Source organism: Pogona vitticeps, chromosome 4, assembly GCF_051106095.1.
Source record: "Pogona vitticeps strain Pit_001003342236 chromosome 4, PviZW2.1, whole genome shotgun sequence".
Taxonomy (NCBI): domain Eukaryota; kingdom Metazoa; phylum Chordata; class Lepidosauria; order Squamata; family Agamidae; genus Pogona; species Pogona vitticeps.
In genome coordinates, this window is record NC_135786.1 from 113,822,764 (window position 1) to 113,838,911 (window position 16,148).

Here is a 16,148-nt window from a genome sequence, read left to right on the forward strand (position 1 = left end):
TTCCACAAACATCTGAATTACTTTAGCTAGCCAGAGACCTGAAATGAGCCAGATTTTTGCAGATCCCTGCAATTTGATTAAAAGTCTGGTGTGTTCTAGAGTTCAGCAATACCTCTGAAGGCTAACCTGAGCTTGGAAAAGTTACCTTCTGCCCTGGGGAATTCTAGGAATTTCAATCTAGAAAATTATGTCCAGTCTCTGCCCTGCTCACAAATAAAAGCAAAGGCCTGGGTTGTCTACTCTTTACCCAAAAGGAGCTCATGTAAGCAGGTAGCCAAACCTACCTACTGCACTCTGTAGCTTTTTTCAGCTGAAGGTGAGGAATTCTGATCCGTCAGTTGCCATTGAACTATAAATTCCATCTAGCCTGCATAACGAAGGGGGAGGGAATGATGGAAGCTACAGACGGAGAACATCTTCAAAGCCACATGTTGTTCATCCTTGTTTTAAGTTGTTCTCTCTGTGCTCACTTCTATTATGATTGCCAGATGAGAGGAAAGCAATTTTAAATCAGCAGAGCCAGTGAGGAAAGGTGTAAGAGAAGGCTGTGTTTAGTTTCCCTTCCCTGCTTACTCGTTTTTGTCCAAAGGGCAGATCCTACCCCTGCTAATACCTATTTATGATATGTGATGAGGCTGTTCCATATTTAGTATACATCTTTAACCCCACACGTCTGAGTTGGCCCTTAGTTATAGCGGCCATCTTTGTTTCTCTGGCTTGTCAACACATCACAGTTGTCACTTTTCCCATGGTGCTGGGCATTTTCAGTAGGTCTTAGACCACCACGGCTATTGGAGAGAAGCCCTCACCCACATGGCAGGATGGATATCCATGAAGTTCAGGATATTGTTGGCATCCACACATTAAGGTCTGTTATCTATTGACCAGTAACTTCATCAGCCCTGCCATGAGGTTGATGGTTGGTCCTATCAAGAGCAGAAGGCTGGGGAAAGTGTAAGCCCTGTGGAAATGAACAGGAGTGGCATAAGTGCCTTGTGGTGGCAAGCCCTTCCCTTCGCTTCTGTTTCTGTTTCCACCATCTCCCCATGGCCCCCTTCCTTTCTCTCCCTGTTGAGAGGACAGCGAGGAATCCTATGCCATGAGGCAGATTTAGGGGGACAAGCGCTAGGTGGGAAAAAAGGGTTCAGCCCACGGTTCCCTCAGCCTTTTCTCCATTTCAGAGAAGGCCATTTTCCAGGCAGTCCTTGGTGCCTTGTTCATTGATGGATTGATGATTATTTCGTGGTTACATTTCCATCTCATCTTACACATATATAGGGCTCAAACTTATTATTAACGCTACTTCAACCACTGATATTAGTGGCATTGTTTTTAGATCATATATTTATGTACAGTGGGTTATAAATAAGTAATTGCTTCCTTATGGCTTACATTAAACAGTACATGAGCGCACTGTTTTAATACTGAACTAATGGGCAGATCTTCCTGTGAAATTAAATTTCCACGTGTTTTTCTCTCTCTCCTTCCTTCTGTCCTCACCTTCTGTGTAGATGAAAATGCAAATTTGGGGACAGTGATGAGGTATGAAGAAATTGGTAAGTAATTGCCTTTCCTGGACTGAGGCTAAGCAGTGCATGTGTTTGTCAGAGGACGGGAAGGAAGGCCATGACATTGTCCCTACAAACGCTGGTGCTTCCGGGGAGACCGCAAGACACATGCGCACTCGAGGGTGCATGTGATGTGGGTGGTCCATGACTGTTGTTTCTGACATAAAGTATTTACCAAATGTGGTTGTGGGAAGGAGGCATTTAGATAGGTCAGGGGAAAGAACTAATCTTTACTCCCCTCCCTTTAAAATAAAGTTCATCCTGATCTAAACACACACACCCCATCCATAGTATTAGCTACATAGAAGCAAACTAAAGGGCCTTATAAGGCTACTTTGAGAAAACAGTGATTTAAGACAGGAACAAAAAGTCCCTTCCTTGCTACTGCTTCTTTGTAAAATAAAAAAAGGATCAGAGCACAATTGGCAGACCCACATATCATGTGCAGCTAGAACCTAATTTTAGGCTAGGCTTCTTAATAGTCACTCAATAAAATCTAAATGCAAAAATAGTTGATACCTTTATAGACCACTAAAACATCATCTCACAATATATTGAACTTTTGTGGATTAAACACCGCTTCATCAGGATTGCACCAGTGTGAAGAACTTTCCTTTAGTAAAGAAAAACAACATCTCTGGGCAAACAACTAAAAACACTTTTATTATTAAAAAGAGAGCTGGGCTTTATCTTCTTCCAGGCCACTGATGGACTGCAAACAGTTAATTTAGGAATGATCAAAGGCATAGACGCAGGGTAAAAGCAGCCACCGATATAAGACAGCTGACACTACGGGTGGATCCTGTTGGCCAGTGCCAGAGTGTCAGGGCAAGCAGAGTGCTCTGTGCAAGCCAGAAGTCAAGCCTTGCACAAAGACAGAAAACCCACATCAGATTAGAATGGGCTAGAGAAATGTTTCAGCTCAAGGGCCAGACTGCCATCTAGAAAACCTTTTTGGCATCTCCATTGCTGAAAGCGTGGCCACCCACCTCTTTTGCATACATTCAGATGGGTACATTCTTACACACATGTACCTAATATAACCTTAACTTGGAGAATGACATGAGTGTTCCAGTCACATGAGGCAGCCAAGGGATTCTAGAGGCAAGGGCTTCTTGTTAGCACCTGCACATGCAAATGTGCTAACACAGGTCCTTTTCTGGGAGGATATTGCAGTGATTTACGAAGAGGATAGGGAATGTGTGGCCATCTCCAGGTCCTTTTGGACTTCAGCTCCCACCGTTCCTCATCCTGGCTAGGGTTGACGGGAATTGTAGTCCGATCACATCCAGAAGGCCGCCTGTCCCCACTCTTGCCTAAATGGACGAGAAAGCAGTTGCAGAAGAATATAGGAGATGCTGCTGCATGCATGCCGTATCAATTTGAACACACAGATTTTTTTTTTTGGAGAAGCAAGTCTTTATTTGAGGTATAGGGAATTTCTTTTAGGATTTCTTCTTACACACTGGCTTGACTCCCCTGAGTTACTGTTTGCTGAGTGCATAGCACTTCCTGCCAGAACAGGCACATTAACAGATCTCCTTTCAGAAATTGACAGGGCACACGGCCAGCTTTCTCAGCAGATTTGTGAGCTGCAGGACTCACAAGGAAGAAGTTCATAAATCAGTCCAGGAGCCCCTAACGATAACCATGCAGGCATTGACGCAAGCCGTTCCCCCGCAGGTGGGAGATGCTTGCTGAAGGCAGCCAGGCTTGAAAACAAAACCTGGCAACAGCTCTGTGTCCGAGTCTCTCTTTTTCTCTCCCCAACCCACCCCCCCCCACACTTCTTTTCTTCAGTGAACCCTCTGTCTTTCTGTCCAGGTCATTAGGTCGTGGGAAAGAGATTGATGTGGGGCTGCTATGCAGGGAACCGGTTTTCCTATCTGAATATCTTTTTCCTGCAGAGCTCCGGATCTTGCTGCTGTGCGGAAGTGACTTACTGGAGTCCTTCTGTATCCCAGGCCTGTGGAATGAAGCTGATGTGAGTAGAGGGGAGGCGAGGGGCAAAGCTGTGTTCTGTTGTTCTTCTGTCTCCTTCTTTTTCTTCTGAGCAGTTCATTTTCACTTATGCACTCTTTGCTTCCCCTCCCTTTGCATGGTATCTCCATTACTAAGGAAAAGTAGAACGATCAAATCTATATAAGGATCTTCTGTTTCTACGGGCGCAAGTACTGTGGGAAGTGATTTGATTTGCAGCTTGTATTGCCTTTGAAACCACAGTCAGTGATTATACAGGAGTTGCAGATTGGTTGGGGAGTTCACCCTTCATATTGAATGCAATGTGATTTGCATTCCAGCCCACAGCCCCTCCTTCCTTCCTTCCTTCCTTCCTTCCTTCCTTCCTTCCTTCCTTCCTTCCTTCCTTCCTTCCTTCCTTCTCACCTCTGCCAATGAAGTGTAAATACAGGAAATAATAATAACAAAGATCCATAGATAAGCTGATAGGGTGATCTAGTGTTAATCTCATATTAGTAAGAAATGTTCTAAAATTCTCTTGTACCTCTTATTCTAGATACCGTCCACTGAATTTATTTTTCAAAAAATCCTAATTCATGCCATGGTGTGGAAACATCTCTAGTTATAGTAGGTCCTCTGAGGCTGTTTCTGCCCACAGGCTATATTTAGGGCTAAAATTATGTAATTGTGTCTTCCTTAATGCAGCCATTTGGGACAGAGCCCTGCAAAAAAATAAATAAATAAATAAAAAATAAACCCTAGGATCAGCAGTCTCTCTACTTCCAAGATGGGGGTGTCACTCCCACCCCACACAGTGAGGGAAAAAATGACAAGATCTAGAGGAATTCTTGAAATGGCACCTAAAATAGAACTAGCTGTATTTCGAATGCAAGCTCACTGGGGCTGAGGCGGGTGAGAGGCAGGGCCATGCTCTTGGGTTATGGTCATTCGATAAATGGTTTCAAGATCAAGCATGTGCGTCTGTGTGCATGCCAGTCCAACTGAAAAGCCTCCCACAGGGGCATGCAGAGATCAACAGTAATGTAGTTCCTGTCTTCAAACTTGTAACATAAAGAAAGACATGATGCAAAAGGGGAACAGGTTGGGAGGGGGGTGGGGGGGGAAGAGTTTGTCGTTGCTTCTGTAATTCTGTAGAGTACAATGTTCAGCACTGTGCACTGTATAACAAGCAGTTTTGATGAATCACTAGAAATAATGCATTCTTCCTTGAGTTGGGTTCCTAGAGAGGAAGGAACTGGGGGGGGGGCAGAGGTGTGTGCAGTCAAAAAAAGTTCCTTCCTCTCTCTCCTTTTCTTTCTTCCTCTGGAGAAAAGTGGGGTTTTTTTTTCCCTAAGGGCTTCCTCTCACTTCCAGGATCTGGGGATTGCCTCCCCAGCTTGTTCTGTAGAAGAGGCTAGGAAAAGCTGAGGGGGGGGCAGAGTGGGAGCAGGCAGAAACCCAAAATGCCAGCCCAGCCAAGAGGAGTGGATAGTACCCTCCCCCATCAGGCAGGAGATATTTTGATGGTGTTATGTGCTATCAAATTGCTGCCACTTTTGGGGGGAACTATGAAGTAATGCTCTCCTACCACCCCAGAAAATCTCACTCCCATAGTCAAAAACCATAATCATTACCATCATTTTAGAACTGCATAGCTGGCAGGGACTCTATAGATTATTGCATCCAGCCCCTGCCAAGGAGGCACAGTGGAGAATTAAACTTAATTGTTCTGAGCATGGCCACTAGGCCATGCTCTAAAGCCAAGTGCTGACCATGTTTGTTTCTTCAGAAGGTCTGAGGGCCCCACAGGGGACAAGGGAGTCTTCTGTGCCACCCATCTGTTCAGAGTGGACAGAGCTCAGCAAGGTCTGCCCAGGCCCTGACGCAGTAATTGCTTTATTTATTTTACGACCTTTCTGTGGTGTGTTATCTTGCCAAACATCCGCAAGAGTGCACAAGAGAAAATTGCACAAATCAAAAATAGTAAAACAAGATTAAAAAACCAAGCAATTCATAATAAATGCACTCTCCATTTCTCAGTACTGAATGCTGGTACTATCAATGGTCAGGAAATGCTGGCTGAGAAAATACATTTTCAGCCATATGAGAAATGACTAAATTATCCTTTTATCTGAAATGCATGTCTTATGCATCCTAAAATAGACATTAAAATGGAAATTACAATCAGAATTGGACTAAAAAGAGAAACTTGTACTTTGCAATCAAAAATAAATTATAAAATTCAATAAGCTATATTCTGAATTAAATAAAATGTTTTTTTTTTAAATAAATCAATTCCTAGCTCCTGAATTGTTGCATTTTTGAAGATTTTTAAGTGGTGTGTTATTTTTGTATCAAATGTGAACTCAAAGAACAATGTGACAGAGTAAAAAAAATACCACTCAAGGGGTCCTTTGTTCATTTTCTTCTTTTTTAAACATACATCTAAAATGTACAATTAAATTATGAATGTAATAAATAGATTTCTGAAGTTGCACTGCCGCGCCTGTCAGAGAGACTCCATGGTCTGGTTGACCATACACTGTGTGGCAACCCTGACTTTGTTGTTTATGTCACCTGTGAAATGGCCCTAAACATAGCAGGGTCATGAAGTCTGCCGTAGTGTGGTGAGGATCCTGACCAGGACTGCCACACTTAAATAAAAACAAGATTCTTGCCTGAAGGTCTGGAAATATGAGATCGAGAAATCTTAAAAAAAAAAAAAAAAAAAGCTTAAAATACCTTTTGAAAATTACACCTGTTTTGCTATTTGTTCTCTCCTGGGAAGAGTTCTTAGTGGAATAGGAAGGACGGCCCCTTCCTTTAGGGCTCACCTCCTGTATATTTCACATGATGTTTCGTTTGATCTTGCTGCACAGAAGTGGCTGCTTGAATATTGTTATTGATTTAGTAGGATAGAAGAAATGTAAATAAAATATGGTTTGGTATACATAGCCGCACCAGTGGGTGGCGCACCCCCCCCACCATGGCCTGCTGGTCGAATACCGGAAGTGGATGAGTATCCTCCACAACGGCTAAAGGCAACAAGAGCCAGAGGCTCTGGGGAAACGTCCAAATGACTTTTGCTGCCACCTCCTTACCTCTGAGGCTGTTGCCTCACCCTGTCTAATGGGAGGGCCAGCAGTGTCCTGTTCTTTTGATTGATCACACGAACACCACCCCTTTGCCTTAGCTCCCAGTTTCAGGGCTTTCTGGGTCTGCATATAGATCTTGACCATGAGGTATATATTGATGCACTATTTTGCTTTAGCTTCTTTTGTCACTCTCGAATTGGCCTTCTCAGCCACACTAGATGATGTTCCAAGTCCTCCATACAGAGCACGTTACCGTAGTCTCTCGAGACTCAAGGATTCCTAATCTAAAATCTCTTCTCACATGTGCATACAAGTACCCTATTGCCTGTGATATTGGGAAACATTCCTACTTTCTCAACATCACCATAATGAACACCAGTAAAGGAAGCACCATGTGGCATGTAGTGTTAGTGGAAGAGTGAAGCTGCCAGGACCGGAAGGATAAACCAAAGGAGACAAGGCTGAGATGGGATTCCTTTCAGACATTTCTGGCAAAGCCAGAAACCCTGCTTACCATTCCAGGATAAACCTGCCAGAATGATAAAGGAAAGGACTCCCCCTCCTCTTTTTAAAAAGAAAAGTTCAACTTCCTGTTGGAAATTCAGTGCCTATTGGCCTGTTTGTTGTATCCTTTGGATGAAGATTACACAAGAGGATAATCTCCCATGCTGAAGCGCCCATCAAAACCTTTCCTTTCTGTTTCCACCTTAATTAAACCCAAACGTTCTATAATCAAATTATAGGAACCGGCTTCCTCCCGTCACGTTGCTTGCCTACCCCCCCCCCCAGTGGTACCTGTAACTTCACAGGAGTCCATTACTAAGCATTCCGTGAAAGTACAACCATTGCTGTAGGATTTGACCATTTCTGTTGTGTTGTGAGGTCCACCTTTTCTTCTCCTTTGTGTCATCTTTGCTATATCTACCAGACAGGGCCATTTCATACTCTAGAAAATCAAAGTTGGGCAGGGATGGGGGTGCAGAGGAAGGAAAGCGTTATGGAGGGAGGATCCCATTTTCAGTGTCTGCCCTATATTCACAAACTAAACTGCGTTAATTTGGGGTGCAGTTAAGGGTGGGCCAACCCGTCCACCCAGGGATACTTGCCAGAGCAGGGTTTGTGTGCACCCCAGCTGTGTCTATGTGTGCAGTGTTTATTTTACCACAGGGAAACATTCAGCTCTTTGGCTGTTTTTGGACTTCAGGTCCTTCAACACTAGCTGTCATAGCCAGTGGTGTAGGATAATGGGAGCTGTAGCTGAGCAACGATTCACCCCTGCATTACTCACGTTCAAATAAATGAATGGCTGTGTTTCTTTCCTATGAGGACAGGAACAAATCTGAACTTGGGGTCATTTTATAATGAAAACAATGCACTGACACTGGTTGATTTAACCAACACTCAACAGAGACTCCCTAAAATTCTGCGTGCAGTGCAGACGCATACACACCCATGATATGCCCCATCATTCCTGGAATCAAGCAGTATGCTATTCAGAAATACAAACTGGCTCGAGACCCAGCGGGGACCACAGCATTTCTTTTACTCTAATCATTTGAAGGTCTTCCTCCCTTTCTTCTGTTTTTGCTTGTGTTATGGAATTGGGATTGAGGAGAACAGTGTTGGACTCCTCTCCAGTTCCCTCCAGCATTGTGAGGGTGCATGGACACCGCAAATACGTTGGCTCCTGGGTCAGTAGAACTGGCATAGCTTTCACTAGAGGATTTGGAAAGTCGGAGCTCTCTTGAGGTCTGCATCCCCCCCCCTCACAAATCTACAGTTCCCAGGGTTCCCTGGGGAGACTGAGCAAACGCTCAACCAGTACTGAGATTTTTAGATATAATCTTACATTCTGTAATGCTAAATGTTTTTAAGAGACTTTCTGAAAAAGAGATGAAGACTTCAGATTAGAATGCAAATAGATCTAAATATAACTAAGTTTGGGAAAGGCATGTTGACCCAAGTTTGGATGACTGTAAGCGAGCTGTTCCCAGCCCCCCCCACCCCCCACTACTTGGTGGCAGAGAATGTTCTTTTTGTCTTGCAACAGATGGAAGTGATCGTTGGGGACTTTGGCATTGTTGTTGTGCCACGCGATGGTGCCGACACAGACCGGATCATGAACCATTCGTCAATACTTCGCAAGTACAAAGTAAGTCCCCGGCTGAATTGCAGGGATAGAGGACTATGTTGTTAACATTCCATAAAGCCCTTCTTGCACTGCATTTTACTTGCTGTTTGTTCTCATCTTGGGCATCTTGCAGGTCAAGCGACTGCTTGTCAGAAGTAGGCAACTCTGGTCCTCTAGCTGTGCTTCGACCGCAGCCCCTATAAGCTCTTTCCACTGGCTATCGGTGGAATAGGGTTGATGGGAGTTGTACGATACAAAACACCGGGAGAGACGCCATTTCCCAAGCCTCTTTTAACCAGTGTGTGTGAGAATTGCTGCAACCATGGTGACAGCTAGCTGATGTTAGTGTTGCAAACTCTTTTGACTATCAAGGGAGAATAGGTACCTTGTAGCACCTGTTAAATGTATGCAGGGGTTTTGTGTGTGTGTGTGTGTTTCAGAAATGGTTCTCTCCTGCCCTCTCTTCTGCATGAGCAATAATAACCAGAGTGGCTAAGGAGTCAATACTCATAAAGATTATACATATCCCTCTCTCCTTGTCATATTTCAGCCTGGATATGCCCTGACTGGGTCTTGCAAATTGATTTGTCATGGTGGAGCCTGCTGGTAACACCTTTCTTCTCTTCAACTATCAATAAAAGCCTCTGGGACAGGTGTAAATCCTGTCCTGGAAGTCTGCCTCTTGTGCTGGTAGCAGAGGATACCGCCTGGATATGTTGAGCTCTTTTCTGGCAGGATCCTCCATTAGGCAATGCCTGGCGGCCATGTCAGATCGTGGTCATATCTCTGGTAACAAACCAAGTGTAAGAATAGCTTCCCTGCCCTAAGTTTGAGGACAAAAAGTAAAGTGAAATTGCTAAAGACATCTTCTGTTAACATTTGTTTTCTGGGCTAAGCTCGGCAGCAGGTGTGGATGTTCTGCTGCCTGAGGCCGAGGAGCAAATGGCACCCCCTCCCAGTCACCCAGTCAAGCCGGCCAGCTTCTTTTGACACCTCAGGCAGAGAATAATACCAGCACCACCCCTCATCTGCTGGGAGTAAAAACAGAGTCATTACAAGATGAAGAACTTGATACCCAGGTTTTGCTTCACTCTAAGGATGGGGCCAGCAAATCAGCAGTGATTGGCTTGCTAATGAAAATATTCCTTATTTAGAATGCCAGTGCTCTGTGGCAGTTAGCTATCCTGTTCAGGTTACCTTACCTGAACGGGGTACAGATTGTATCTGTCTTCAGTGTGGAAGGGACTGTCACTCTCGAATTGGCCTTCTCAGCCACATTAAACACTATTCCAAGTCCTCCATGCAGAGCACGATACCATAGTCTCTTGAGACTGAAGGATGCCTATTGCCATTACCTTACCAGCTAGCCCTATGCTTTTCGTATGATGTTTGGTTTCACTTCACCTGAAAAATGAACAAAGGAACACTATGGCAATGAGCCATCAAATTTAAGATATGGCTGAGACTGGTTTCCCCTAATTCTTGGAATATGATGACCCCACCTCTCTCTCTCTTTCTGAGGGAGAAAACTCAATCTGTCCTTTTGATAACTATTTTTAATGTATTAAGTATTTATTGAAATTTCTACACTATCAAATGGTTTGAAAGAGTATTCAGGGAAACTTACAACACTCCCATCCACACCATTAAAATAAAGCATTTCATTAAATGTAAGCATAAGAAGGCTGATCAAGTTACACGTCTCCTTTCAACAATGCTGAGGTTAAGGGCGCCAGACCCCTGCCTGTGTCGTTCAAAATTCATATATAACTCTTATGCCCCCAAGAACACAGCTACATAAACATAAACCGTTTATTCACATGCATGAACCTGCATCAGCCTCTCAGCATGCTCCTGCACCCTTTCCCAGCTGCCACCTGGAGCCACTATGAAAGGAGGGGGGCCAGCCAGGCTCCCACCATCAGACCAGGGGCCACTGCACCACCATCAACAGCAGGGCCCCCGGTGTGCCTGAGACCCACCTTTATCAGGCCACTCCCTGTAGAAGAACAGCAGCCCCCCCTCTGTGTGTGTGTGTTTATTGAAATATTTATACACACACACACACACACACACACACACACACACACACACACACACACACACACACACACACACACACACACACACACAAATGTCAAGGGGGACCTTTACCTATATACTGTATATAAGTCTATAACCCAGACCATGCTGCTTAGATCCATGCAATTCAAGGAAGAAGTGTAGTTTAAACTTGTGCAGTCTTATCTGCTGCAGAAAATCTCTTCTGAAGTAACTTTTCCTGTTGTCCCTGTCCCTGTCCCAATTGCCTTAAAACTAAAGAGACAGTTTCTGAGAAGGAGGGTACCACCTGGGGTAGGGATGTCACCTTGAGAAGGTCTCTGCCCCTCACACTTGTAAATCTGATTTCAGGAACAGAGATGATGTTTCCGTCCAGGGCATCACTTGGCCAATCTTCTTATAGTGTGCGGAAAGGGCTCCTCTTAATTTTCTGTTAATGGTTCCCTTCACAGAACAATATCCTGGTTGTGAAGGATGATGGGAATCACCCTATGTCTGTTGTCAGTTCTACCAAAAGCAGGTGAGTGAGATTGGACTGTGAGGGGGAAAGGGTTATTGAATAAGAAAGGACTGTGGGGAAATGGATCCCAGTGGTAAAAACAAGAAGGCTCTCATCAGGAGTATTTTCACAGGCATCTTATGGAAGGAGAAACTGTTGTCAGTGCAACCAGGTTTGGTAACAATGGCATACTTTTTTCCACCTACGACCATGAATTGCAACTCTTTTAACCAATCTAACTATTTCCTGCCAGTGTTGCTAGAGTTTCCTTTTTCTCCATATATACAGTTCATTAGGTTACCCTGTCATAATCTGTAAAAATATTGTTTCACTTTCCAAAAGGAGATGCACTTTGCTTCTCCCATAATGCTGTTTCTCCCCTTCTCTCCTATTTGCTGGAGGCACAGAGGGGCCTTGTTAATTCCAACAAGCAAAAGGTGTTGGTGAACAACATTAGGTAAACAAGAGAAGTTGCACGTTTGTTAAAAACACACACCTTGCAGGTGGTAACCCATAGACTACCATTTCAACAGGTTTTGCTTCCCATAGACTACCATTTTTTTCCGTTTACAAGACAACCCACAGTATAAGATGACCCCCCTTTTCTAACACCCAAATTAGAAAACTTGAGGGCAGCACGTGCGCGCGCCCCTTTGATCCTCGCACTCTTTCCCAGCTGCCTTTCCCGCTTTCTAAGTGGGAAAGTTTAGGAAATGGCTAATGCAGCCATGAAAGGGGCCCACTTTCATCGCTGCTTCAGGATCAAAAGGGTGTGAGTGTGCTGCTGTTTCACAGCTGCTTTACTCCGTTGCTTCGCAAAAGGCAGGGAAAGCAGCTGCCTGCCCTATATAAGACGACCCTCAATTTTTGGTCCAATTACAGTGGTGCCTCGCATTACGATGTTAATTCGTTCCAGCGAAATCATTGTAGAACGAAAACATCGTAAAGCAATTTTTAAAAGCCCATAGAAACGCATTAAAACCCGATTAATGCGTTCCTATGGGCTTGAAACTCACTGTCCAGTGAAGATCCTTCATAGCGCGGCCATTTTTGCAGCCCATGCAGCAAGGAATCCATCCCAGAAAACAGCAGGCGGCCATTTTTTAAACCCGGTGGCCATTTTGAAACCGCCGATCAGCTGTGCGAAAATCTTCGTTTTGCGATATTCGTTTAGCGAAGCAGGTAACGAATCATCGCAAATTGAAAAAAACCCATAGGAAACTTCTTCCTTATGCGATTTCTTCATTAAACGAAGTGCTCGTCTTGCGAGGCACTACTGTATTTAAGTAAAAGGTCTCATCTTATACACAGAAAAATTCGATATATGCTGCTGATTAGCTGCATAATTTGACTGCTGAACTGAATTGGGGATCTGCAGTGGCATTCTACAAACCTATCAAAAAAAGACTAGCATAAGATTCTCATATTAGAATTCTAATGAACACTTTAATTTCCCTGCTTTTCCCTGCTTACTTCCTTATGGACTGAAGAACCCAGGAGTGCTGGGGCTGCCCTACACAAACAGTACATCATGTGGCAAACTGTTCCAGGGCTGTACCATTTAAGATGGCTTGGTGAAGGTGTTGCATGTCTTGCAATTTTATCATAGGAATTGCTAATTGCAGAGACTGGTTATTACCTGTGTTAGGAAAAGAAGTGAAATCTTTATGTAAAATAGGGGTAAGAAACCTTTGGCCCACCAGATGTTTTGGTCTACAACTCTCATCAGCTCCGCTCAGGGTGGGCAACGAAAAGGAATTGCAGGAGTTATCGTCAAAAACATCTGGAGAGCTGAAGACTCTCTACCCTGCTGAAAGCAAGGGCAGTCCAGTTTTGCACCCATCAAACAGATGGGATGGCTCTTGCAGCTGGCCAGCTCTAGCATGAATTAACTCTTTCCCTCTCTTCCTGCTTCTCTTTCTCCTGCACAGGCTGGCTCTCCAGCACGGTGATGGGCACGTTGTGGATTATCTGAGTCAGCCAGTCATCGATTACATCCTCAAGAGCCAACTGTACCTAAATGCCTCTGGTTAAAGCTCCTCTGGCAATGCAACAAAACAGCCCTATCGCTACACTTTCCTATTGTTCTTTATCACAAATCCTCTTTCTCATGCTCTTTTCTTTTTCACTGCCTCTTGCGTGCATCCGCCTGTTTCACTCTCATGCTTCCACCTCACCCAAGCCCACCCAAGTGCAGGCCAGTGCTGCATACAACCTCAACCACATCCCATCAAGCCATCCTTTCCCCTGTTAGCAGAGAAAACAGGATAAAAGTATTGGGTGCCATGTGCCTGAAGGGAGCAAGCTTGGGCTCCACCTTCCCAGCATGCAGTAGGAACATGACACCATCTACCTACCTTTGCAACATGCTTTGGGCCCAACATGTTTCTTTTTAAAAATTTATTTGTGATGTTGGGGAGGGCTTTTTATTCGTGTGCTCCATTATAATTACAATGCAGTTGACCTACTTGGTACAAAGCCCAGATTTTTTTTTAGGTTAGTCATGTAAGAAATTAGCCTTAAGCTAAAGGCAGAAGGAAAGAGTCCAAATTCATGAGGTATCTTATGTGGGAAACAGCAACCAAGGTTTTCTGGCACAAAAAGGGCAGAAAAGAGGCTTATTTCATATGTAATTGATCTTAATTTCTGTTGTAAATAGAATGTTTTTGGAAAGGGGAGTTCTAATAGGGTTTCTACCATGCTTTAAATCTGTTTGTAAACAGGGTACACTGTCTTGGGATGCTGTAAATCACTCACCTCATTTTGTCATACCTTCTCTGTAACGAAGTCTAGGAATTGCTACCCTTTCCTCAGTTTAAAGCTCTCTGTTTTCTCTAGAAATCCATTTAAATATAACCATTTGTTTTATGTCCAACCATCCTTTCGATAGTTTTGCTAGCTCGGACTGGTTAAATTCAATCCACATTTATTTTTCTTTGCCAACAACTCTCACATATACAACCCTACCTGTAGACAACTGCATGTGATTCCACACTCAGGTACATTGCTCATAAGACTCCTCAGAAGGAAGCCACTTCTTCCATTTACCCTGAGAAAAATATATCACATGTGGGTGCACGCACACGCACAGAGGAAATGCTCCCCCCCAATTAAATACCGGCGGCCGCGGTAGATTAAGCAGTTCCTTGAATGGTGCTGTTTAGCCAGCTACAAGCATGTTGAGGCTTGTGGGAGGAAACGGATGACTGGAGGACAATTGTGAGGGCAGAAAATAATGTCAGATCAGGAACAGTGCCTTGAGTTTTTGACTGAAGTTGCCAACATCTCACATGAGTGCATGCTCTTATGTATTTCAGAGCAGTGGGATTATGAAGGCCGGTAGACTGTAGTTACAGAACTATAGAAGGTTCATTCTGTAGCTGAAATCACAAGAGGTGTGTAAGGTTAACCCTGTTTTACATGCAAAGAAGCTGGGGCCCACAGACAGGAAGTAAATAAATAATGTTATATGGTTCAGATACAGATTGTCACAAATTGAATGGGAAAGTTTTGTGGACCCAGCTAAATGGAGTAAGACACTAGAGCAGCTGTGACAAATGTTAACAGATTTATTATTTTTGTTGTTGAATCTGAGGGTCCTCCACCAGCATTTTAGAATTGTAGAGTCTGAGGCAGGTGGGGCCATGTGATATTTCTACAACGGTAGATTAGCCGTTCCTAGTTGGAGTCCTTCAGCACTTGGGGTCCCTGTAGTTCAGACCCTTCTGGCCTCTTCAGGTGACATGGCTTTGACTTTTTACGCTGAATCCAGGAACTGGCCTTAGTAGAAACATTATTTAGATCTAGATTCAGAATCTCAGGCTGCTTACAGATGAGTATCTCCTGATGCTATGAAGCCATTGTTCTTTTGCTGAAACCTAACAGAACTGCAGTTGACTTCCCACACTGACTAATCAGGACATAGCACTTATCCCTTGTGTTCAGTACATTTTATTCCAGGCAACCAGTAGGCATAGTATAGCTACTACCATGGGTGGGCAACGTCTAGCTCCCCCAAGGATTAGTGGGTGGATGAGTGGGTGGGTGGGAACATATGACCTTTTTAAAGAAAAATCTAGTGTGTGTCTATTCATCTAAGCATGGTTGCCCATTATAACCATGAATCATTATTTTGAAATGGATCATTTGTTTTGAATCAGAAATAATCAGACTGGAACAGTTTAATGGGAGGAGGGGCATACTGCTAAAATGGTAACTGGAAAGGTGTTTTCATTATCCTTAAATCAGTGTTACAGTGCTGTCACATTATTTCAGCAGTTTTATCTGATATTTTAATTTTGGTAGGTCTGGATTAGCAGTATAGACTGGAAATGCTTAATTAAGAAAAAGATGCTGCTAAAATGGTGGCGATCAAATTAATAGTGTTGCAGGGCTATAAACGTCTTTTATTGAAGTAGTATTTTGCTAATATTTTAAAAAACATAGTTGAAGCAGCACTTTGGCACTACTTAGATCAGTACAGCTGATGCTGGGTGCAACAGCAGTCCCATGCTCAGCAGCAGTAGGTAGGTTCATCGGTTCGATGTGTCACAGCCCCTGTTTTTTAAAAAGTATATTTAAAAGGAGTAATGTTTTGGATCTCTGTACCCGAAGACTGTGCTATTGTTCCCTCCAATCAGAGTTGATGTGGTAAGAAGCAGCACTGGTGAAACACAGGATGTTAACTAAATTGATGACTGTTAAGAGGAAACCCTCATAAAATGTGAGTGAGCCAAGCATGGCCATTTCACACTCAATGCCTTTTGTGGAAGCAGCCTCTCTTTCCCTTTTTTGTTGTTGTCGGCCAGAGCATTCAGGACCTGTGGACACTCCCT

At 43.8% G+C, this 16,148-nt stretch overlaps 1 protein-coding gene across 2 annotated transcripts in view; it reads left to right on the forward strand.

Moving 5' to 3' along the window:
• The window catches only part of NMNAT2 (nicotinamide nucleotide adenylyltransferase 2), a 113,455-nt gene that overhangs the window by 71,161 nt on the left and 26,146 nt on the right, over positions 1-16,148 (forward strand). The window contains exons 7-11 of one of the 2 annotated variants that reach the window (XM_020815382.3): positions 1,512-1,556; positions 3,476-3,552; positions 8,673-8,774; positions 11,267-11,334; positions 13,245-15,252. In XM_020815382.3, the coding sequence (XP_020671041.1) occupies positions 1,512-1,556; positions 3,476-3,552; positions 8,673-8,774; positions 11,267-11,334; positions 13,245-13,347 (395 nt within the window). In that variant the 3' untranslated portion in view covers positions 13,348-15,252. Of the gene's footprint in view, positions 1-1,511; positions 1,557-3,475; positions 3,553-8,672; positions 8,775-11,266; positions 11,335-13,244; positions 15,253-16,148 lie in introns of those variants that run through there. The other variant, XR_012086584.2, reaches the window with a different exon arrangement.